This window comes from Danio rerio, chromosome 17 (genome assembly GCF_049306965.1).
Source record: "Danio rerio strain Tuebingen ecotype United States chromosome 17, GRCz12tu, whole genome shotgun sequence".
Classification (NCBI taxonomy): Eukaryota; Metazoa; Chordata; class Actinopteri; order Cypriniformes; family Danionidae; genus Danio; species Danio rerio.
In genome coordinates, this window is record NC_133192.1 from 12,533,214 (window position 1) to 12,559,762 (window position 26,549).

General features: G+C 35.0%; 1 protein-coding gene across 3 annotated transcripts in view; it reads right to left on the reverse strand.

Moving 5' to 3' along the window:
• Positions 1 to 26,549, reverse strand: part of si:ch211-185a18.2 — a 297,445-nt gene that overhangs the window by 264,733 nt on the left and 6,163 nt on the right. For 2 of the 3 annotated variants that reach the window (XM_073926901.1, NM_001258228.1), the window contains 4 exon segments: positions 21,878 to 22,090; positions 19,341 to 19,494; positions 17,414 to 17,563; positions 1,802 to 1,928 (listed from right to left, as the gene is read on the reverse strand). In XM_073926901.1, coding sequence (XP_073783002.1) covers positions 1,802 to 1,928; positions 17,414 to 17,563; positions 19,341 to 19,494; positions 21,878 to 22,090 — 644 coding nt within the window. 3 annotated transcript variants of the gene reach the window in all.

The window sequence follows — 26,549 nt, forward strand, 5'->3', positions numbered from 1 at the left end:
AGAGTTCATTTAGTTGTTTAAGTGTAAAACAAGATGAAAGATGTAACCGCTAGCACCATCAGGATCAGCAGAAGCTCTATTGAAAATACTGGAGTAAAATATTTCAAAGACATGGTGGCAGAAAATGGAATTTAACGCCAGGGTTTCTGCAGGTTTTATCATGTCAAATTTAAGACTTTAAGACCTTTTTTATGCCATTATGAATTAAATTTCAGACTTACACAAGGCTAAATGCTAAGAATTGTTTCTAATGGCCCAGTTAAAACACAAAAAAAATTAAAAACAAATGTTATTGTAAGGAAGATAATTAAACCATATGTTTATAAACATAAATATAGAGTTGGCAAATAGAGTTAATAAATAAACTTTTGTTAAAACTTTTATTGAGATAGAATGTTGGTGATTGGATTTGAATATACATAGGAAAATTAAGACCTGTTTTAAATGATTTAAGACCCTACAACACAATATTTCAGTGAATTTAAGACCTTTAAAGGCCTAAAATTGTGAAATTAAGACTTTAAGACTTTTTAAGATCCTGCAGATACCCTGAATGCAGTGCTTCTTGTCCGGTCTGAGACCCACTTTATATTGTATATCTCTCAGACAGCGAAGATTTTTGATATTTAAAGAAATCAGACCTTAAAACGTGGCAACTTTATAATGGAAAGACAGTTCACCGGAAGCGCTGACATGGCTGAAATGTAAAGTCAGTGTGCATATGCACCATTCTAGATTAGTTTATAAGTAATACTAGTCCGTTTTGCCAATGGATGATGCATATTTCACAAAAATATTAATTCATAAATCCAGCTTCAAATATATATCATATTTTCTTTATTCATTTCTAATAAACCCTTCTATTTTAATCGAATAAGGATGGTAAGACTGCTCAAGTCTTTAGTGTCACAATTCTGTAGAAATGTTTGTAGCATGATGTTAATTGTTCTGGTCAATCACTTTTTCACACACAATTGTATTTACACAGAAGTCTAAAAAACTTAAAAATAGCACCATTGTACATATAGATATAATAACAATAATAAAAAGCATTGCTATACACTACACATTTTAAAAAGCCATGACACTTCACAGTAAGTTTTGTTAGCATGAGCTGCAAAATGTCTTCTGTTTTCCCAAAAACAGCTAAATAAACTAAACCAAAGTCTAAGAAACTTTAAATAGCACCACTATACACACACACACACACATACATTAAATAATATCAAATAAAATAAAAACATTTAAAAAGCCATGACACTATTAGGTATTTTTCATTAGCGTCAGTTGCAAACGATCTCCTGTTTGCCTAACGACAGCTAAATAAACTACACTTTGAATGTTCTTGCTCCTCATGACAAATTTTCTTCAAGGAGGCCCAAATAAATTAGCAGATGTGGCTCAGAAAGTGTTTGGAACAGGATCAAAAAAGCACGTCTGTATTTTCGAGAACTCCCCCTGCAACATCACAGTCCAAGAACAAATCTAAGCACCAACATCAACGAACTGCTTCTCGTGCTGTCATTCTGATGAGTTGTGTTAAGGCACCAAGGGACACTTGAGCAAAACTTGCTCCGTTTTTTTTTTTAAGTGACTTGCTTATGGAACATTACGGAGGCGTGTTTAAATGAAAAAGACAAGACGGCCTAACCACGCTCCATAAATAAAAGAAAAGCATTCTTTTGGCTTGGGAAAAGAAGTAGTAGGGCCCACTACTATGGTTACACGCTGTGTAGCATGAAACACGAAAGGGCCGAGGGCTTGTGTGCCTTCCTGCTCTGAAAACAAGATCTATTATTACCTGGACTGCTCTGGTTGGCTGTTGTCTGCTGTTGCCATGGCAAACCTCTCTACCCCAACAGACTGCAAGGCGCATCTCTCGGGAGACCTCCGGTTATTAGGGCTCTGGTCCTGAAGTCTGCCATTTCCTGAAAAGAGAGAAGGTATGGCAAGGATCAGCCAGGGCACTGGACACCTGCCGCAGTCAGCAGTCAGAACACACACCGCTGCAGGCCAGCGACTCTAACAAGGCCCCGTGTGTTTCAGCCAGTCATCAATTCTGCACAAATCCAGGATGCTTTGCCAACAGGCCCGTATCATAAATACGTGATACTCGCCAACACTTATTCTTACAGTCTGTCAGGCCATGACTGTAAATGGAGAGAGTCAAATGGAGTCCGCGGAGGGGGGAAACCTCATATCGCGCAGATGTAAAATATCTCTTTCCTGAGCCCTATTAGGAGGCCGGAGAGTGGAATGCTCTCCCTGCGGCACTGCGGAATGCAGACGAAAGGAAACAAAGCTATATAAATACACAGGACAAGGGTTTCTCAATCCTCCAAAAACAACAGTAGAGCGCTCCTGACCGTAATCATTTCCTTAAGGTCAAAAAGGCACAGTAAAGGAGGGACTGGAACAACAGCAGCGCGCCTCCAGCGGGCCCCAGTGTCTGGCTAACAGGGAACATGAGGCCCTCAAGCTTCTTGAATGTAGTTAAACGAGCAGCTAAAGTCTCATGACTCGGCGGCAAACAAAGCCTCCTGTATCGCGAAACCCTCAGCGCTTGGAGAGAACAAGCAGACATGCAAAAACAATCACTGCTGATAATGATTGCTTAAAAAGAAGTGCTTTAAAATAGCTGGCCATTTAACATCGTTCAGGGTATATGCAGGAATCCTAAAGGTGATTTCAATACCTTAAGAGGACTTTTTAAAGACATTAGGACCTCATCGCCACTTTAAGGGCTCTATTTTGACGGTCCATGCGCAGAGCGCAAAACGCAGGGCGCAAACGCTTTCAGGGCGTGTCAGAACGCATTTTTGCTAATTTACGGACAGGAAAATCCGCTTTGCGCCATGGCGCATAGTCTAAACGGGTTGAGTTTACTTTCTTAATGAGTTATAGGTGTGTTTTGAGAATAAACCAATTAGAGTCTCATCTCCCATTCCCTTTAAGAGCCAGCTGCGTCGCGCCGTAAGCGCATCTTGACGTAAAGTAAATTCACTTTCGCTTTTGCTCTCGTGGATAGGGAAACCTTACCGCACAGACATCAATTAGCCTATAAATAATTCATTTCGTTTGTTAAGCGCAAATATTTGTTTCAAAACTATTTCTAAATTCAGTTCTAATTTCTAGCAAACGAATAAATGAACAATAATAACAAAGTGTGGTCAAAATACTGAGTTATTTACAAATACACCTGCCATGCCCCATATGGTCTAAAACTTGACAGGTGGACAAATCTAAGCTTGTTTTTTAAAAACAAATATAAATATGGATATAATAAATAATACTGCTAATAATAATAACATTATACAAAAGCAAATGTTATGAATGAACTGAAAAAGCCTCCCGAGATGAAGAAAGTAAGGCAGCGGTTTTTAAATCTTCATGTAGGCTAGAAATTAATATGTTTTGTAATATTTTAATCATTTATATTTATATCCTGTATATATCCTTATTATATATATATATATATATATATATATATATATATATATATATATATATATATATATATATATATATATATATATATATATGTATATATATATCCTTAAGATATTATATATTATTATATATCTAAAAATATTTTCGTATAGCTCTACATCTTGTGTGTAAGCCAGGCTTACTTTGCGCCAGACAATAGGCCGACTTTGTTCTGGTCTAAAGATCAGACTATTTACAGTTTCTCAAAATAGCAACGCGCCAAAACACGCCTGCTTTTTTAGACCAGAACGCCTATGGGCGCACATTTGAGTATCAAACCTTTAACTTAATAAACAGTTGTAGTTAAATAAATCAATGGAGAGCAACTATGCAATAGAACTCAGATAAGCTTGGAAGAAACTAATTAAACCAAAGGCAAGATTTATTAAAATATCTGGCACATTTACCTTTAAAGAAGAAAATAAAAGGAGAAAGTCTTGTTTGTCTTATTTCGGCTAGAATGAAAGCAGTTTTTAAATTTTTTTTAAACATTAAGTTTTTTTTTTCCGATAGTCTACAAAACAAACCATCATCATACAATAACTTGCCTAATTACCCTAACCTGCCTAGTTAACCCAATTAACCAAGTTAAGCCTTTAAATGTCACTTTAAGCTGTATAGAAGTGTCTTTAAATAATATTTGACTAGATATTTTTCCTGTCATCATGGCAAACATAAAATAAATCAGTTATTAGAAATGAGTTTTTAAAACTATTATGTTTAGAAATGTGTTGAAAAAATCTTCTCTCCGTTAAACAAAAATTGGGGGGGGGGATAAACAGGCGACTAATAATTCAAAGTTCTGACTTGTATATTTAACTGTATATCAACATGACGTTCTTGAACTTCTTGTTTAAAAGAAAAAGAAATGCTTACTTGCGTATACATAAACTGTACTGATGTAAAAATATAATAAAGAGAATGTTTAATCTACATCACATCCTCTAGTCATTTACACACTGAAAATGACTAAACAAAGGTCATAAATGAAACAAAAATGCTGGTATTTTTCCCAAGAGGCGACATTTTCCATAAACATATATTATAACACTGAAAACAAATCGATAACTACATTAACCACACTGCGGCAGTCATCGTATTTCTGAGCCATTTCTTTTTTTTTTTCAAGTGCATTCTGGGATTGTTTACTGTGACAGATGAAAACAACAGCGCCTGACAGGTCTGCAGACGGTTGCCAACGTTACCGCACAGATTCCGATCCGCTTTCCCAGCTGCCGGTGTGACGTCAAACCCCCACACACGTCCACAGCTGCAAAACATCAGCTGTAATGTCGGGACCTGTGGCAGCATGCAGATCCATTCTGCTGCCTTTATAATTACTCCAAACACAGAGCTGTAAACAATAGTCAGCGTTTAACATGGATGCTGGCACCTCACCAAGGGCCGGATTCTCGTAATAGCGCTGCCAGACACACCATGCCAGACTGCTGCCTGTCGGGAGAGCAGCTCTTAAACATGAAACAGTGCTAGTCAACACCTAAAAAATATCCAGTTAAACCCTGCATAAACACTACATGAAAATGTCATTAAAGAGCAAGGGTGTGCAAGTTTTCTAATGCATTATGGGGCACATCCTAGAGAGAGAGAGAGTTTTCTGGCTATATCGTGGCAAAAACAGATCAAGTTTACCACATTTTAATATAAAATAATATAATTTTAAAAGTATTTTACCAATAAAAAGTCATCTACAGCAATATATAACACATAAATGCTAATAATAATGTTAATACACTAACCGGTCACTTTATTAGGTACAGCTGTCCAACTGCTCGTGAAAGTAAATTTCTAATTAAACAATCATATATCATATGACAGCAAGACAAATAACTATAAAGTAACTTAAATAACCACTAGTTAAAACAGAGGTATGCAGAAGAGCATCTCTGAACACACAACATGTCCAGCTTGAGGTGGATGGGCCACACCGGGTGTTACTCCTGTCAGCTAAGAACAGGAAACTGAGGCTACAGTTCGCTCAGGCTCACCAAAATTGGACAATAGTAGATTGGAAAAATGTTGCCTGGTCTGATAGGTCTCGATTTCTGCTGCAAAATTTGGATGGTAGGGTCAGAATTTGGTATCAACAACATGAAACCATGGATCTATTCTGCGATCAAACCATCTCAGAATGGTTTCTTGAACATGACATTGAGTTCACTGTACTCAAATGGCCTCCACAGTCACCAGAATCAATCCAATAGAGCACCTTTGGGATGTGGTGGAACGGGAGATTTACATCATGGATGTGCAGCAGTCAAATCTGCAGCAACTGCATGATGCTATCATGTCAACATGGACCAAAATCTGAGGAATATTTCCAGTACCTTGTTGAAGGATTAAGGCACTTCTGAAGGCAAAAGGGGGTCCAACCTAATACTAGTAAGGTGTACCTAATAAAGTGGCCGGTGAGTGTATAAGATACAAATCAAAAAACGATAAAAAATAATGATAATAATAATAATTTATGACTAATTTTGGAAGTTTTCACATTTAAAAAATATTTCATTTAAAGTCTCTCCAGATAAAAAGCATTGTCTGATACCATTAGAAACAGGGAATTCCACAAGTATATGTTTAATGGTTTGGTTTCTGTTGCAATATTGACTGGGGCACATTTGAACTTCCTGGCCTGAGTCTGATGTCTAGCGTGTGTCTGTGACGCATAACATGTGAACCCCTCCCCCATTACAGCGCACATCAACACTGATGGAGGTCTCTGCAGGTAAGGGCACTGGCTAATAATAAAGTCTGCCATTTATATGGGAAAGGGCATCCCTGTAGGGGGCAGACAGACTCTCCTGGCATCTCCTGGTTGCTGGGGAAGTGCTGACAAGAAGCTTTCTAGCTTTTAAAATGAAGATCAAGTCAAGTCGAGTTTTATTGTCATTCCACATTGTGCACATAAAGTGAAACGAAATGTTGTGTCCCGCATAAAAATGTTGTGTGCTACATAAAAAAACGTAATCATACATTTATAAACACTACGAAAATATATAAAACAAACATACATATATAAAAACAATGTAAGAGCAATTTTTAAACCTATCCAAAACTAGACAAATAAACGCAATAAACAAATAATAACAAACAAGAATAAGATGTCATGTCTATGTCTATGTCTTTGGTAAATACATAAATACAAACAACTAGAGCAATTTTTAAACCTTTACATAACTTAGGGTTAGGTTTAAGCAAATACATAATAATAACAACAAACAAATGAATAAGGACAACCATTAAACAATATTTTGCTGAGTGTTTATTTATGCTGACTAATTGTTTGGTTTATGTTTGCCCTGCATAAATGAATACAGGACTAAAACCACCAGTAGGTGGCAACAAGTGCCTGTCTATAAGAATGAGCCATGGAATCATTTTTTTTTTTCAAATGATTTGTTAAAAAACGGAGGCTGTATCTGAAATCGCCCCTTTATACTCTTAAATAGTGCACTATTTGAGGTAGTAGCCATTTGCAGTGGTGTCGAAACCGTAATGGATGTTCTGAAGTGCACTCAATCAATCCCACAAGATTGAGTATACAACCGATGTTCACTCAAAAGCTAGAAAAACCCATAAAGCATTGTGAGAGTATGCATAACGAATGAATTTCTGTATCGGACCACAAGATGGCATCCAAAGAAAAAAAATCTATTAGTGTAAGTATCAATATTTACCAGTGTTTCCTCTAGGATTTTTTCCAGCTGTGGCGGCAGGCCTTTTTTACAGATCTACCTGTGGCTATTTCAATGACAAATGTCGTGAGCGTAGTATTACACGTCGAGATCGCATTTTTGTAATAGCCTACAAGCATGCAAATCTCTTTGCTTGCGCGCCAAGATCCTCTGCTCGTGCACAAAACTTCTTGCACGCCCTCAAATATACGCTGCAAGCACAGATCTTCTTGTGCGCTCTCAAATAAATGCTGCTGAAGTGCGATTTAGTGCGTTTATGTAACGAGTTTATCTCCAACATTTATTACATTTGCTAGGAATATTTATTAATGTCTCAAATAGACCTACAGAGTGGTATTAATGCGCCCTGAAGTAAAGTGAAATGGCTATACGTCATGTTTGTTGGCCTCACGCATCTGTCAGTGAGCCAGTCAGTCAGTCAGCACGTAACCTTAAAGGTTCAAACAAATAACGCACAGCACTACTATGGTTACAGAAAAGTTTGTGCTGTTATAATTCACTTACCTTTTAATACGTTTTGTTGGAATTAATATATATATATAAATATATATATATATATATATATATATATATATATATATATATATATATATATATATATATATATATATTTTTTTTTTTTTTTTAATAATATTTGAAATAATAATTGAAATAATTTGCTTATTAATTACTTTTAATAAATTATGAATTTTAATTTTGTTAAGTACTATCAGACAGCTCACTAGTTGTTACCTCCACAGGGCCTGAATAAGAAATGGAAAATCCAATGCATCTGTGTGATGTATTTTATTTTTTAAATTTGAATTTACTCATTCACGTTCATTTATGCCTTTACTATATTAGTGCACTAATGTAGAATGGTGAACGAGGGTTGATTGGTGTTTTACCAGAATGGTGATGGGGTGATTTCAAACACAGCAAGACTGTTTCAGCAATAAAAGATTGTAGCGTTGCACTTAGAAATGTAAATGTTCTATTCCAGCTTTATTCAGAACTATTTTCATTGGTGAAATGTAAAATGTTTGAAGGTTTTTGAATGTATATTTAAAGACTTTAACACATTTATTTAGCAATATTATGTGCTACAAAATGTAAAATCTAAATTAACCCTGGCTAAAATTAATTAAATGAAATAAAAGATATATATTTAACCATATTATTTGTAATTTTAATCAGGTAAACGTCTTTAAGAAATTACAACATATTTTAAATGATGAATTTATCATGAAAATAATTCAATAAAAATATTGCTGACCTAATTTTAAAAGTTGTTTTTATAAGATGAGTGTGTTAAAAACAAATGAAATAATTGCAAAATAAAGACCATTTTAAGGATGACCTCATCTTCCTATAATATAAAGTAACCGCATATCTCGACATAGCTAGCGTTTGTCTAGCATGGGCTAAAATTCCTACCTATAAATCTTTGATGAGGAAAGACCACAGGAATTGCTGTTGAGGGCATCTGCAATATTCATAACCTTTAATGTAAAATCTGCAGGCTTCTCCTCTCATTACTACATAATTTGACTCCTATTTCACCTATTAGATTTTTTTTCCATCTTCACCACCAGTTTAGGCACATTTATCTGACCTGAAGGTTAAATAAATAAAAAAAAGATGAATAAAGAATGACATTTCAAGCAGGGACTCATTTGTCACTCCACAGGGTCATTTCATTAAACGGCAAAAAAAGCTAAAAGACGTTTAAAAATAAAAGGGCTGACTAGTTGGCAGCTAAAAAAAGCAATAATTTTGACAATTTTTGTGATATACAATATCTATAAATAATGTTTATTAGCAATTACTAATATGCTACAGTTAATAACACATTGATTGTTGGAAGTTCAAAAATAAATAAATAATTTCATTCATCAAGATAACAAAAAATTCTGTTATCCAGAAATACAGTTGAAGTCAAAATTTTTAGCCCTCTAGTGATTATTTTTTCTTTTTTAAATAGTTCGCAAAAGATATTTAACAGAGTAGGAACTTCTCATAGTATTTCTTATAATGTTTTTTATTCTGGAGAAAAGCTTATTTGTTTTATTTAGACTAGAATAAAATACATTTTATGTATGTTGCACTTTCCTTAAACTCAAAGCGCTACAAGATATACAGTAACAAATAAAATAATGCAGTGAATTGCAAGCTTGCATAAAATCCCAGGAAGAAGCCAGAAGTCATACCGCAATAACAAAACAATAAAGAACAATAAGCAAAATGTTACAAATTGCATAAGTAACAGTGATAATCACAATTTAAATGCTTTGCTAAAAAGATGTGTCTTAAGAAGCTTCTTAAAACAATTCTAAAGAAATGGCACCCTGATAATTGTGGGTAATTTGCGTTCCATAATGTAGGCACTAGGCATGGGCCGGTATAAGATTCTGAAAGTATGATAACCTTGGATAAAAATGGCACGATTTCATGGTATTGTTACCGCTCTAAAATATATTCTTTTTAAATGTCTGGGTAAAAAAAAAAAAAACAATATATTTTACTTTTTGAAACACATTTTAATAATATTTTGGAACAGTAAACATGTCAATTGAACGTGTCAAGTGAGAATATGACTTCTCTGTCTTCATTTCTTTCAAAAACAGATTTCTTTACAATTAAAATTGGCATCTTTGGATATTTTTCTGCTGGATATACTGTTGTCATAATAAACAACAACAGAAAAAAAGTATTACACATACCTTAGGAACGGTAATACAGAAAATTTTGGCGGTTTTAAAACCTCGACTTTTTCGAACCACAGTGTACCTTGAAAACGTTTATCCTCCCCTATCATCGTCAGGCGCACAGTAAGAAAAAGCCTTGCCTCCCATAGTTTTTAGTCTACATGTAGACTAACATGCTGATACAAAGTGAGGAAGAAGACAGCGAGTAGGAGTAGAAAAATTCAGATCCCAAATATAATCTGGAGCTAACCCATGCCACCCTTAAACAATAGTTTTTTTCTGATTGTCTAGAACAAATTATCATTACACAATAACTTAATTATTGTGTTATTATTAATGCCAAATTACTCTAACTTTCCTAATTAACCTAGTTAAGCCTTTAAATGTCACTTTAAGCTGAATAGTAATATCTAGAAAAATTATAGGTAAAATATTATGTACTGTTATCATGACAAATTAGTTAATAAAACTATTGCGTTTATTTATTTATTTATTTATAATTTTTAAACATTAAAAGATTAAAAGATAATAGGGCCTGACTCAACATGAATGCTGTTTTTCAGCAGGTTCCTGCTCTACAGAACATAAAAACATACATACATCCCTAAAATCTCATCCATCAACACATGAGAACAGTAGAAGCAACCACCAAACATACAAAATCAAGAGAAACAGGCTACTATCTGAGTAATTACAGTGATATTTGACCATCAGATGACAAGCATTGGATTTTTTAAAAAGCCTCAGTGTTGGTATTGCTTGTAGATGTTCTGGGATCTCATTCTAGGCTTTTGTGGATACATAAAAGGAGGGTCTCGGTCCATAACAGTTTTTAAAAGCATTTTAGAAATGTGTTGTAAAAATCTTCCCTCTCCGTCAAACAGAAAATGGTGGAAAAAAATAAACAGGGGGGGCTAATAATTCTGACTTCAACTGCATATATTTCCCAAAGAAAAAAGCAACTCAAAACATAACAACTTCTTCTAAATGTGCCTTATAACCCAAAAGTCTATGAGCGCTGGTATTCAACCAAATCTAACACACCTCTTCTAATTTCCTGGAGAATTACTTTTAGACAGGTAAACATAAAAGGACCCTCAACATGACACAGCCCCTCATAATCCTTTATTTGCCTGTATTTAAAGCCACTTTGATGATGTACACGAGAAACAAAAGAAAGGCTGGCTAAAAATAGCCCATTTGAATGGAGAAAGTGAGAGAAGCTGAGAGATGGAGCAACGTTGCCACTGAAATAGCCAGGTTGCCATGACGACCCGATTGATGTGCACAAGTGACAAAATGGAGTCAGTAGCAACAGACATCTTACTGCAGAATTTCCCCATCGTCTCGACACACACACACACACACACACACACACACACACACACACACACACACACACACACACACACACACACACACACACACACACACACACACACACACACACACACACACGCGCGTCTTGGATTAAACAATAGCATGCAAACGGTTTTTACACGTTTTTCAAAATATCCCTAATTCAATAGAACAGTCAATCTGGACAAGCATGGCGCATTTAGTGTATGTAGGTCAAATGTGCGACTATTACATTTACATTCGTTCATTTATTTATCAGATGCTTTGATCCAGAGACTTGGAAATGTGGGATGCAACAAGTGAATGATCATAAAGAAGTAAATACTTCAAAGTTTCAACCACTGTTATAAAAATTTAAGGCACAATAGGGAGGGTTAGATAAGATGCAGTTAATAATATTAATAAAAATAATAATAATAATAATAATAAAACTAACAATAGTAATACTAAATTTTATTTATATAGCGCCTTTCTAGAGCTCAAGGACACTTAACAAAGAACGTAACAAGAAGAGATCGTACAAGCAGATAAATATATATAGAGACAGCATTAGATACACAAACATACAGGAAGTCAAATATAACAAACTGAAAATACAAAAACAAGACCTAAAAGACAAATGAGCAAAGTGCAGGTGGATCAGATAAAGTGGGCAGTTTGTCAGGTCAGAAGTGAAGCATTCAGAAAATAAGTGAGTTTAAAGTAAAGATTTGAAGATAGGCAGTACTGAGGGACAGCGAGAAGGCCAGAGTCAGGAATTGTAATTAACCACATAGTTTTATAAATGTGTACTTGAGTACATTTTTAGTGCAGTATCTGTACTTTTACTTCACTACTTTCCTTCAATCTGCAGTCACTATTTTATTTTTTCCAGTCTATGGGGATATGAAAAATCAGTCCATTTGATCCAGGAATGCAATGAAAATTGTTACCCCCCCTGAAGGCAAGTGTTGCCGAAATACGTAGGTACTGTTTTTAAAGAATAGTCATGTTAATAAAGGCTTCTTAAAATTGTAATTACTCCGAGTGCCTTGGACTTATGATTTCTCATTGTTTATCTTTATGAATCCCTGATCCAAAGAGCATGGACACATTAACTACCCCTGAAGCACTTTTTGTTTGATTTTGGATCAAGAAATTAAGATATTTTGAATAAAATCAGAGAGCTCCCTCATCCTCCATAGACGGCATCGATTCTTACTCTATCATAGTCCAAAAAAAATTAAGTAAAAGCTACGAGAATACTTTGTGAAGCATATAAGGCATATGCCAGCAGCGAGCCCTATACTGACACTGAAGTAAAGAAACTGTTGAATAAAGTTGAGATTTGTGTTTTATGTGTGCACAAACGTTTTCTATAGCTTGATAATATTGCAATTGAACCACTGAAGGAAAATGATCTGTTTTGGGGATGTTTTTGATATTTTTCTGGACTTTGAATGATTTGTAGTCTATGGAGGATGAGAGAGCTCTCAGATTACATCTAAAATATCTTAATTTGCGTTTTAAACATGAAAGTAGGGGAATGAAACGAAATGAGGGAGAGGAATTAATAATAATTTTCACTTTTAGGCAAACTAACCCTTTAAATGCTCACAGAAAAGATGTTTTTTCAGTTTTCCCTTGAATATAATTAGCATTTTGGAAGAAGTCTGGAAGATCATTAGATCATCAGCCTGGAAGAGAGAATGAGAAGGATCTGAAAGGTGATTTTGTGCTTTTCTGGGCAATGCTCATCAACACTGGCAACACTGGTATCTTCTATTGGTCACACACATTCATGTTACATGAATTTGCAGGTCAGAGCTCACCAAGCTTGAACTTTGAGATACAGCCACGAGCAAAATTTACATTTTTAATCTGACACATTTGTATGCATATGAATAGAGATCTATGGCGAGAAAAAAGCTAGGACTACTGATCTATTTCAGAGGATTATGTGCACCCAATGGTTCAAACATTGCATCCTGAAGACGGTGTCAAGGATAATAATGCATCAATACAGACAGCAAGACTGGTAAAAGAGTTGTTTGATGAACATAAAAGTGAAGTTGAACATCTCCCATGGCATGCACAGTCACCAGATCTAAATATTATTGAGCCACTTTGAGGTGTTTTGGTGGAGCGAGTCAAGAAACGTTTTTCTCCACCAGCATCACATAGTGATCTGGTAACTATTCTGAAAGAAGAATGCCTTAAAATCGCTCTGGCCACAGTGCAGGACTTGTACCAGTCATTCCCAAGATAAATTGATGCTGTATTGGCCACAAAAGAAGACCCTACACCGTACGAATGAATTATTGTGGTCCAAAACCAGGCGTTAAACAAGTTGAACATCTCCCATGGCCTGCACAGACACCAGATTTCAATATTATTGAGGAACTTTGGGGTGTTTTTGAAGGAGTCAAGAAACGTTTTTCTCCACCAACATCACCTAGTGACCTGGCTATTGATCTGCAAGAAGAATGATGCAAAATCCCTCTGGCCACTGGGCAGAATTTGTACCAGTCATTCCCAAAATGAACTGAAGCTGTATTGGCCACAAAAGAAGCCCCTATACCATACTACATTTACATTTAGTCATTTAGCAGACGCTTTTATACAAAGCGACTTACAAATGAGGACAAGGAAGCAATTTACACAACTAGAGTACAGTTAGTGGTATAGCCAGAGAGGCAATTGCAGATTAGGAAGTGAAGTATAGACTAAATAGATGAGTTTTTAGTCGTTTCTTGAAGACAGCAAGTGACTCGTTCTGATGCAGCTAGGAAGTTCATTCCACCAACTGGGCAGATTGAATGCGTGTTCGGGAAAGTGATTTCTTCCCTCTTTGGGATGGAACCACGAGGCGACGTTCATACACTGAACGCAAGTTTCTGGAGGGCACATAAATCTGCAGAAGTGAGAGCAGATAAGAAGGAGCAGAGCCAGAGGTGGCTTGGTAGGCAAACATCAGAGCTTTAAATTTGATGCGAGCAGCAACTGGCAGCCAGTGCAAACAGGTGAGTAGCATACTAATGAATTATTGTGGTCCAAAACCTGGCGTTAAACAAGTTCTTCCATGGCCTTCACACTCACAGTCACCAGATCTAAATATTATTGTGCCCCTTTGGGGTGTTTTTAGAGGAACGGTTGAGGAAATGTTTTCCTAATCCAGCATCACGTAGTGACCTGGCCACTATTCTGCAAAAGGAATGGCTCATAATCCCCCTGGCCTCTGTGCAGGACTTGTATCTGTCATTACCAAGATGAACTGATGCTGTATTGTCCACAAAAGAAGACCCTACACAATACTAATGAATTATTGTGGTCCAAAACTTGGCATTGAACAAGTTCTCCCATGGCCTGCACAATCACAAGATCTAAATATTTTTGAGCAACTTTGGGGTGTTTTTGGAGGAGAGAGTCAGGAAACGTTTTCGTCCATAAGTATCACCTAGTGATCTGGCCACTATTCTCCAAAAAGAATGGATCAAAATCCCTCTGGCCACTGTGCATGACTTGTATCTGTCATTACCAAGATGAACTGAAGCTGTATTGGCCGCTTATGAATTAATGTGGTCCAAAACCAGGCATTGAACAAGTTGAACATCTCCCAAGGCCTGCAGTCACCAGATCTAAATATTATTGAGCTCTTTTGGGGTGTTTTTGAAGAAGAGAGTCAGGAAACGTTTTCTTCCATCAGCATCATCTAGTGATCTGGCCACTATTCTCCAAAAAGAATGGATCAAAATCCCTCTGGCCACTGTGCATGACTTGTATCTGTCATTACCAAGATGAACTGAAGCTGTATTGGCCGCAAAAGAAGGCCCAATACCATACTAATAAATTATTGTGGTCCAAAACCAGGCATTGAACAAGTTGAACATCTCCCATGGCCTGCAGTCACCAGATCTCAATATTATTGAGCCACTTTGGGGTGTTTTTGAAAGAACAAGTTAGGAAATGTTTTCCCACACCAGCATCAAGCAGTGACCATGGCCGCTATTCTCCAAGAAGAGAAATTCCTCTGGCCACTGTGCAGGACTTGTAACTGTCATTCCCAAGATGAATTGAAGCTATACTATTGATATATTGTGGTCCAAATCCAGGCGTTTCAGTTTCATTGTCCAACCCCTGAATATATACATTCTACTTGTCCTAGCATTTATATACTGCAACTCTCTGATGATTTGAAGTGCTTCTTTTATCTTTACTTGTAAGTCGCTTTGAATAAAAATTTCTGCTAAATGAGTAAATGTAAAGGTCTGCAAAATAAGTTGTTCGGCATGCTCTATTAGTAAGAGCATGGTATTTCTTATGTTGTACAGTGCAAACATGCAAGATTGTGTAGCTACAATTGTGAAATTATGTTCGACAGCCGAATTGGCAGTGAAGACTAGATTATAAGAAAACAAGAGAGATCGAATGCTGCGAATGAGGATTTTCACACTCCAGGAAAAACACACACGGCGAGAAACTGCAAGCCATAATTAACTCTCTGTTCTCCCACACACATCCATCAACGTGAGCCTGAGAACATGGCTCCGGCGTCTGGGAAAGCAATCCCATGTTCATGTGGGAGCCGGGGAGGGGGCTGCAGAAGCAACTCGGATTATATTCAGGTGGGAAAATTCTCCCAGGTTTCAGACAAACGGGCTTCTTTGAGCGCACGAATCGTACATAAATTACCAGGCAATTGGGAAAAAAAGAAGAGGAAAGAGCAAGGTGAAATGGAAAAACCCAGGATCGCTGTTTGTGATAAGCAAGTTTTGGCCTTGTTTAGTATACGCTAACGGTTACACAACATTGAATAGGGTCGTTTAGATCTACTGCGGTCTGTTTAATGACGCGCACTACTTGAAGACACTAAAGCAGCTGTGTTACCGGGTCAGCCTGTGCTAACATGCCTGAAGCTTTTCCAATAACAAGCCTCGACTCTCTCCGACAGGAGCAAAACAGCATGACTGAGGCGAACAGCTTGAACTGTTCGTATTTACACAGCTGTTCGGTGGGTGACACTTCTTTCAACAACTGCTTTTTGCCTTAATTGGTTTTTAGTGCAAAAGCAAGTCTTCAATTCAACCCGGAGGAGTGACAGATCGGTTGAGTGATGGCGTCTAAAGGGAAAAAGCATGTTCAGGGATGAATTACTGGTTTTGGTGTTTTGCGAACATGAGGTTCTAGGCTGAGCTGATCGTTGTTGCTTCTTAAACAGGAAACTAAAAGCAGGCGGTTTCTCGGCAGAGGCGAAGCACAATGGTTTCTAAAGCCTGTAGCCATGGACGCATGAATGACATTGGAAATTAGTGATGAGATATTTGAGACTCAACCCCAAACAATATGCTACAAAACACAAGCGTAGGAGTAAATAATTACAATCCAGTGTCTATCCACTAACAGTCAATGCATATTATAATAAAAACATTTCAATATCAATTAGTCAATAAATAAAAGGTAACACTTTACTTTAAACTATTTATTTACCTGCCTATCAGCTGTTTATTTGTACTTATAAAATACATATTTTACATGATATTGTTCTACATTGCTAATCATACCTAAACCTAACTACTATCTAAATTGCTATTAATACCCAGAACATTAAGAGTTTATTGAGCTAAAATTCATAATTATTGGATTGTTAATAGTAAAATTTGTACCTTAAAATTAAGTGTGACTAATAAAATTGCTTTAATAAAATAATTATAATAACAATTAATTAATGGTATACTTTATTTTATGATATTTAGATAAAATATCTTAAAAAGAGAAGAAAAGGCACACATTTAATTCCAGGATAATCTTCTTTTAGTAGGTCCAGTAAATCTTGATAGATAGTAAAGACTGCCGTTTCATTTTTGCTGTCATTACCTCCACCTCTGATTAATCAAAAACTTGTACTGAAATTATATAATTTCAATAGAAATCTGTTGTGGTTTTAGTTGTGGTGCAAACGCCAAAATTCAGTAGTGACGCTACTGCCATCAAGTGGTTTCAAATTGAATCACATCCACATGACAGTATTCCTAGTCTAAAACTGATTATGATCAATGAACCATGATGAGCTGTTTTAAACAGAGTGACAAGAATGAACAATGCTAGATGCACAACATTAAATGCAACAACCCATCAAATCTTGGCCAAGAATCAAAATGGAGTGCTGACCTGATGAGAGAAACCCACCTTGGTTTTTAAAGGAGGATTTCGGAGGTCTGTTGGTGCTTGTTGATGATGTCCAGTGGGTGGGTTTGGGAATGACCTTGCGTGGTGCAGGGGTCTCCAAAGGGCTTTTATGCCCCCCTGTTTGTCTCTCACGATAAACATCCATTGAGACTGTCAGGAAAAAATAACCAATAAAACAAAAGTCAGTAATATTTATTGGTTTTACGTGCAGTTCATTGATCACTGCCAATCTCTACACACATCAAAATCAACCGTGGGCCCAAAAAGTATTTGGACACTTTCAAGAATTTGAAAACCTTTTCCTCCACCAGCATCACGTAGTGACCTCACCACTATTCTGCAAGAACAATGGCTCACAATCCCTCTGGCCACTGTGCAGGACTTGTATCCGTCATTTCCGAGATAAACTGATGCTGTATTGTGTGAAAAAAGAAGGCCCTACACCATGTCAACATCTTTCATGGCCTGCACAGTCACCAGTCATATTATTGAGCCACTTCAGGGTGTTTTGAATAGTTCACTTAAAATCAGAAAATTATTTACACAGTGCTCACTTATTTTTCTTTATTATACTTTAAAGATGCTTTATTCTATTTTGAGATATATTAAAGAAACTAGTAACGATTGACTTCATTTATTGATTTATTGTCTTTCGGCCTAGTCCCTTGTTTATCAGGGGTCGCCACATTGGAATGAACCAACAACTATTCCGGCATATGTTTTACGCAGTGGATGCCCTTCCAGCTACAACCCAGTACTGGGAAACACCCATACACCCACATTCACACACACTCTAGGCTAATTTTGTTTACCCAATTCACCTATACTGCATGTCTTTAGACTGTGGGGGAAACCGGAGCACCCGAAGGAAACCCACATGAACACGGGGAGTAACCATTGACTTTCATAGTATATCTTTTTCCTACTATGGAATCTACAATGGTTAAAGGTTTTCAGCTTTCTTCAAATTATCTTTTTTTTATGTTCAGCTAAATAAAGAGTCTAATGAATATGTGGAAACACTTGAGGGAGGACATTTTTATTTTTGGGTGAACTATCCCTTTAAGTTGTTCACTCAAAAATGTAAATGTACTCATTATTTGGTGATACAAAACAAATAAACATTAGTTTTTTTTTTTAGTTGAACACACAAGGAGATATTGTGAGGTGACCAGGCTGCTAATGGCACTCATTCAGATTCATTGACGAAGACAAATAATAGAAAAACATGAAAGTGAATTAAATTTTATTTGTGGGTGAACTTTGCCTTTAAGCAATATATATATAATAATATATAATATAATATTATATTATATATATATATATATATATATATATATATATATATATATATATATATATATATATATATATATATATATATATATATATATATATATATATAAAATATAATAATAATATATAATATTACTAAATATAACTAAACCCAAAAACATATTTGTTTCTTAATTTGTTTAATATTTTTACAGTCAGGGCCAGTAGCCTAGTGGTACTGTGCGCTGACAAATAGCACCAACGTGCTCACGGCGACCCGAGTTCAAATCCCAGCTCAAAGTCTTTTGCCGATCCTTCCCCTCTCTCTATTCCCAATGCTTTACTGTCTGAATTCTCTACTATCCTGTCATATTAAAGGTGAAAAACACCGGAAAAGTTCAAAAGTGTCTAAATATTTTTAAGTCCACTGTCTTCACATCTAAAGTCGCAAGATTCAAATCAGAGCATTTAGTGCATAAATAAATAATATAGAAAAAAACATGAATTATCATTAGCAGGCCTAATATTTGAAATAATGTCTTACATTTCATATGTAATTGTGAGAGATTCTCCCTCTGAGCCACATTTTACCAATTTTCATTATAAGATTTTAAAAATATTCAGACAAATGTACATACAACACAATACTGACCTGATGCTGGTCTTCCAGCAGAGGGATTATCAGTGGCTGACAGTCTGATGCTGCGATTCCCTGATATCTGAAGTGGAAGAGAGTCTATCTGGGAGACTCCAGAGCTATTTCCACGAGATGCAACTACATCCAGAGCTGAACCCAGGAGACGATTCTAAAGACAGAGAAGACCATTATATGATAATAAAACACACACACACACAGTTCATGAACCACCTCTGAAACATCCACCAGGTGCTACACAATTACACAACTGAATTGAAAGTCTGGAATTGAAGTATGCTTAAAAATAAAAGATCTCAATGATGCATGTAAACACAATGAGTTCAATATTTGGAAAACTAAATGATTATGTTTAATGCAATAAACCTTGATTAACAGTATGAGCAGATTTTACAACAATAAATAAGAAATCTTGTGTTAAAAAATGAATCAAAAAAGCCACAACAATAAACAATAATATATAACAAAAAATAAGAAAGAACAAGATGAAACTAAAAAGTAAGCTAAGTAAAAAAAATATATATATAACAATAATAAAGTCAATAAAATAAAAACAGTAATATAGGAATAAAACAAACCAGAAATAACCAGAAGATATAAACAATATATAAATGATAAAAAATAAAAATAGGTGTTTTTAGTTGGCTTGACAGCAGCCAAGAAAATAGTGGCGACAAGATGGTATCTGGAAATGTCCACTGCTCACATACAAGGTGCAAGAGAGGAGAACAGCCTCAGACTTTGGGCTTTACTCATTTGAATCAAGGAGACATCAAAAACCAAAACTTCTGGTTCCAGGCCACATAATTTTTTAATTTAATTTATTTTATCAATTTATATATATATATATATATATATATATATATATATATATATATATATATATATATATATATATATATATATATATATATATATATAYAYATATATATATATATATATATATATATATATATATATATATATATACACACACATATATATATATATATATATATATATATATGTATATATATATATTAATTTATTTAAATATTACAGCATGTATATATCTTTCAGCATGGTTTTGAATATCTTAATCTATTTGCTCATTACTATTCTTCTATTTACTTATTTTTAACTGGCTTGATTTTACCCTTACTTAACCTTAAATACAGATTTGGTTTATTGCTTTTTTGGTTTGGAAATGTGTTTTATTTGTATGTATGTGTATATGTATATATATTTATCAATTATTGCTAATTGTTTTAGTCAGTCTTTGTCTTTTATTCTTCAGGTTTTTCTTTGCATTTTCATTATTATTGTTGTTGACATTATTAATAATATTATTATTTAACAACCTGTATATTGGTAATTAGCCCCCCTGAATTATTAGCCCTCCTGTTTATTTTATCCCCGATTTCTGTTTAACGGAGAGAAGATTTTATCAACACATTTATAAACATAATAGTTTTGATAACTCATTTCTAATAACTGAATTATTTTATCTTTGCCATGATGACAGTGAATATTATTAGATTAGATATTTTTCAAGACACTTCTATGCAGCTTAAAGTGACATTTAAAGGCTAAACTAGGTTAATTAGGTTAACTAGGCAGGTTAGGGTAATAAGACAAGTTATTGTATAACGATGGTTTGTTCTGTAGACTATCGAGAAAATATATAGCTTATGGGGCTGACAATTTTATTAATATTTTAAAAAGATAATTAAAAACTTCTTTTATTCTAACCCAACTAAAGCAATTAAGACTTTCTCCAGAAGAAAATATATTATCAGACATACTGTGAAAATTTCCATGCTCTGTTAAACATTATTTGGGAAATAATTAGAAAAAGAAAAAATTCAAAGGGGGTTTAATAATTCTGGTTTCAACTGTATATCTATGCACACTGCTTTAAACTGATCATCTACGGCATGTTTTTTCTGTGTTCACATAATTCAAAATAAATAAAAAACGTGATTGAAAGGAAAGGAAAATAAAAAAGAAAAATTTGAATAAAAATTAGGAAATTTTGATGCAATGGAATAAAAATATATACAGTTGTCAGTAAGTCAGTATTATTAGCCCCCCTTTGATTTTCTATTCCTTTTTAAAATAAAGGTTAAAGATAAAATAAATCAACTATTAGAGAGGAGTAATTAAAACTATTATGTTTAGAAATGTGTTGACAAAATCTTCTCTCCATTAAACAGAAATTGGGGGAAAAAATAAACAGGGGGCCTAATAATTCAGAGGGGCTAATAAATCTGACTTCAACTGTTTATATTTATATTTTTTCAAATGGTTGTTAAATACATTTTTTCATTTTAATTTAGTTTAACTTGACATTCAAAAATAACTAAAACTTAAATTAAAACAAAAATATAATAATAAAAAATAAATTAATAATAATAATAATAATAAATAATTATAATTATAATTGTTTTAATGTTTTTAATCAATATATATCAACAACGAAACCTTCAAAAGGCAAAATGTGACAATCAAAACTCTGCATCTTCAAATCCAGACAGAGGTCTCGGCATTTTCACCTGCAGTTGAATCTGCTGACACTGAATTGTCTCCAGGTGTTGCAGTCTCTGCTGGATCAGAATGTTAAGTTGCTCCTCCAGATGGGCTGCTCTCCCAGCTGAACTGCTGTCTGTACGGGCCGTCCTGCCAGGCAGGACACTGCCCTCTGCTGCCTGCAGCCTCTTCAGCTCAGCAGACACCCGAGAGATCTGAGCCTCCATCTCACTCTGAGCCTGATGGCCAAACAAACACAGCTGAAGGTGAAAGCTATAATAGATTGAGGTAGACGTGTGTCAATATTCAATAGCACAGTCACACTTTACAATAAGGTTTCATTAGCTAATGTTTTTCCTTAAATGAACTAATTATGAACAATACTTGTACATCATTTATTAATTATAGTTCAACATTCACCAATGGATTATTTATTTATTCTTTATTTATTTATTGCCACATCAGTAACTTATGGCTATTTCGTGGCAAAATGGACGTACATAAAACTTTACATGATAAAAACAAATTCTTATTACAATAAAAACTTACTTAGACAAATATATAGGATGGAAATAAATAAAGTTAACACAAAAATATATTCAATGTTAAATATGATTTTTTTAGTTCAGCTTTTGATTAATGATTTAAGATTCTTCCTGGTGGTACCTTTTTAAAAATGTCCAAAGTACTCTCCTTAAAAAAATTGTCTAATGGTATTCAAACTTCCACATTCCAACAAAATATGTTTCATGGTAAGAGCAGCCTGGCAGTAATTACATTTGGATGGTGCTTCGTTATTCAGTAAATACAATTGAGTCAACCTAGAATGCCCAATTAGACATCTAGTATACAGTTTGATCATGACTGGTCTCAAAATGATAATTTGTTAAGTGTCTTTCATTTATTTCCGGGTAAATTTCATGCAATTTATTATTTATGCAGTTGTCCCATTCTCTTTGCCATGTTTCGTTTATATACAAATTAATTGTAGGTTTCAAGTTCTCAGGAGGAATTAAACATTCTGTCACTTTCAATGAGATGTTTTTCTGCTTCATCTACATCAGGGTTTTTCAAAGTCTAAGACAGTGGGCCTCACTTTTGACACAACTTATCCATTGGCGCCCCCCTCCTCCCAAACACGCACGCACGCACGCACGCACGCACGCACGCACGCACGCACGCACGCACGCACGCACGCACGCACGCACGCACGCACGCACGCACGCACGCACGCACACACACACACACACACACACACACACACACACACACACACACACACACACACACACACAYATATATATATATATATATATATATATATATATATATATATATATATATATATATATATATATATATATATATATATACACAGTATATATAAAGACACAGACAGATGTCAGACGGTTAACTCACTTTTATCATCATTTGCATGAAAGTGAAATTATTTACAGAGTAATAACAAGTATTTTAATATAACGTTTTTAAAAATAGGATGATGGTTCAATATGAATAGAACAGATTCAAGAACTGTCCATCCCAGTCAAAACAGTCGAAGAAAACCGACCCATTGTATTGGCAGGACTATACCTGTATTGGCGGGCTTGCCAAACAGAAGCGAATTCACAGCTATGGCCTTCTGGGTAAAAAAGGTTTTCTTATATTTGACATATTATTTTTTTGCTTTGTTTAATTAAAATGTTTAAATATAATAAAAAGTACATATAATAATTAAACTTAATAATTATATTTTTATTATATTATATTTTTTCCCACGCCTCCCCTGACATGCTCTGGCGCCCCCCAGGGGAGGCGCGCCTCACACTTTGAAAACCCCTGATCTACATTATGCAGTATTAAAATACAAATTCATGTTTGTTAACATTAGTTACTAGGGGTGTAACAATATTGTAAATACCGTCGTACCGCAATAGTATTGTTTTTCAATATTACCGTAGGCGCATGACTCAATAAAACAATATTTCTGAGAAATGTTTGCTCAGGCGAATGAAGCGAACGGGAGGTAGCGGGAACTGCAATTCCCATCAGCCTAGGCGTGGCCATCATCCTTTGCAGTCTGTTGTCACTACAGATCCAGTAATGCGGAAATGGAGTGTGCTGCTAGTAGCGGGGAAGAAAAAGAGCTGGAAATGGTCGAACCTAAATCAGGTTTTAAATCGGATGTGTGGAAGAATTTCGGTTTCTTTCTAAAAAGATATGAAAAAGGAGAAAAGGTGACAGACAAAGAAAAAAACGGTATGCAGGCACTGCCAGACTGTGGTGAAATATAAGTCGGGGAATACAACTAATAACAGTCAAGGGGACTGCAGAAACACAGCACACTTGTTAGATTGATGCAGACATTGACTTGTACCACAAAGAGACCTCTATCTCACTCATGGCTTGTCCTCTCAAGTGGTGGAAAGACAATGCACAGCGTTACCCACTGCTGTCAACCTTGGCTAAATCATATCTCTCTGTCCCAGAAACCTCAGTCCCAAATTAGAGGGTTTTTTCTGTTGCAGGGCACATGCCCAGAGATCCCAGCTTTTACCAGATTATAATTATATGATAATTTTCCTTAAAAAACCCATCTCTATCTAAGTGAGTGAGTGATTAAATGTTTAATGTGGTGAGTTTTCAACAAAACTAAATTGAAAATGTATTTTTTTAAATAGTTTAATAGTTTTTTGTTATTAAAATTGAAAAATTGAAGTTCCTGTCTCGAAACTTACAGATAAATGGCTAATTTGTATGTCATTGATATGTTCAGTGCTAAGGTAAATAAACACTTTTGGCACTTTTTTTTAGTCTTTTCATTAGTTTTGTTTTTCCTGTAAATGATTCAATAAATACCGTACCGTGCCATTCATACCGAGGTATTATCGTACCGTGAAATTCTGATACCGTTACATCCCTATTAGTTACTGCACTGTGAGTTAACATGAACTAACAATAAACAACTGCATTTTCATTAACTAATGTTAACTAACATGAACAAAATCTGTAATAAATGTATTGCCTGTTGTTTGTTCATGCTATGCATTAAATGGATATGCTCCACCTCTATTATGTGAGTTTGTAACACAGAAAAATAATAATGGCAAAGCAACACAATCTATTACTAGAGGAGCCAGTCTTCTCAATTAGAGCCAGTCATTTCTGGGATACACTTCCTATTGATTTAAGGGGTATTACAAATTATTCCACATTTAAATACAAGTTAAATAAATCTCTAAAAGCAAATCAAGATTGTAACCATCTGTAATTCTTTACTTTAAATTTTTATAGAATTCTTATTATATGTTTTGTCTTTTTGGTGTATGCAACTTTACTGTTATTGTATGTCTATTAATGTGTTTTTTTATTTTTATTTTAGGTTGCCTTTTTAAAATCGGGCAGGGGCAACCGATGGAAATTAGCCCTTGTGGCTAACTCTGGCATATTTATAGTTTTACTGTTTATTATTGAGCATTGTCCAAGTTAAAATAAAATTATTTAAATTTTACAGTAACCAAAAACAACCTTATTGTAAAGTGTTACCAATAATAAAACAGATCGTGCAAATGAAAATGCTATTGTGGGCACTTTAAAATGCAGTGAATAATTATTTCTTATTTAAATCTTTAGAATGGCTTTTACGAATATTTATGCTGTATCTGCAAATACTTGAAGACCTGAAGGGATAATTCACCCAAAATGACAAAGTTTCTTATTCTGTTGAACACAAAAGTAGATAGTTTTAAAAAAGCTGGAAACCTGTAAACATTGACTTCCATAGTATTTGTGTTTCCTATTATAGAAGTCAATGGTTCCAGGTTTTCAGCTTTCAAAACTTTTGTGTTCGGCAGAATAAAACTCAGCACCATGGTAGAGTAAATATCATCTTTGGGTGAACTATCTCTTTAATAGGCTGTTTATTTTCCAACACATTGATTAAAACATTTTCTGATTCTTTATGAATCAATACTGCTTCTTTTGTTAACATTCTTTAATTAAACTGATGAAAACTATTTTAAAGCATTTATATTTAATGTTATTGGTTTATACATCAAAAACCTTTCACCATTTTATTTATTGGATCTAGTTTAGCTGTTTTTTTTAGTTATTTAAACTGACATCAATAAAACATAAGTAACAAATGTAATGTAATGTAATGTGTATTTATATAGCGCATTTATCGTGTATGGTCATACACCCAAAGCACTTCACAATCATGAGGGGGGGTCTTTCCACACCACCACCAGTGTGCAACATCCCTTTGGATGATGCGACGGCAGCCACAGGACAATGGCGCCAGTACACTCACCACACACCAACTATCAGTGGAGTGAAGAGACATTGATAAAGCCAATTCGGTGGATGGGGATGATTGGGAGGCCATGTTCGTAGGGGCCGATTGAGGGACTTTGGCCAGGACACTAGGGTTACACTTCCCTACTCTTTACGAGAAGTGCCATGTTAATGTCCACAGAATGTCAGGAAATGTAGCTATTTCTCAAATGCGGGTCCCTTAATGTCTAAACAACTTCAAATTGACATTGACATCAAAAAGCAAACCAAAAATGTAAATAAGTTTTGATGTAAAAAACCTTGACGTCTATTTGACATCCACACACTGATGCACTTTTGACCACCAAAATTACGATACATAAAGCATTATAATATAAGAAAAGTTTTATTCATCTGAAAGCT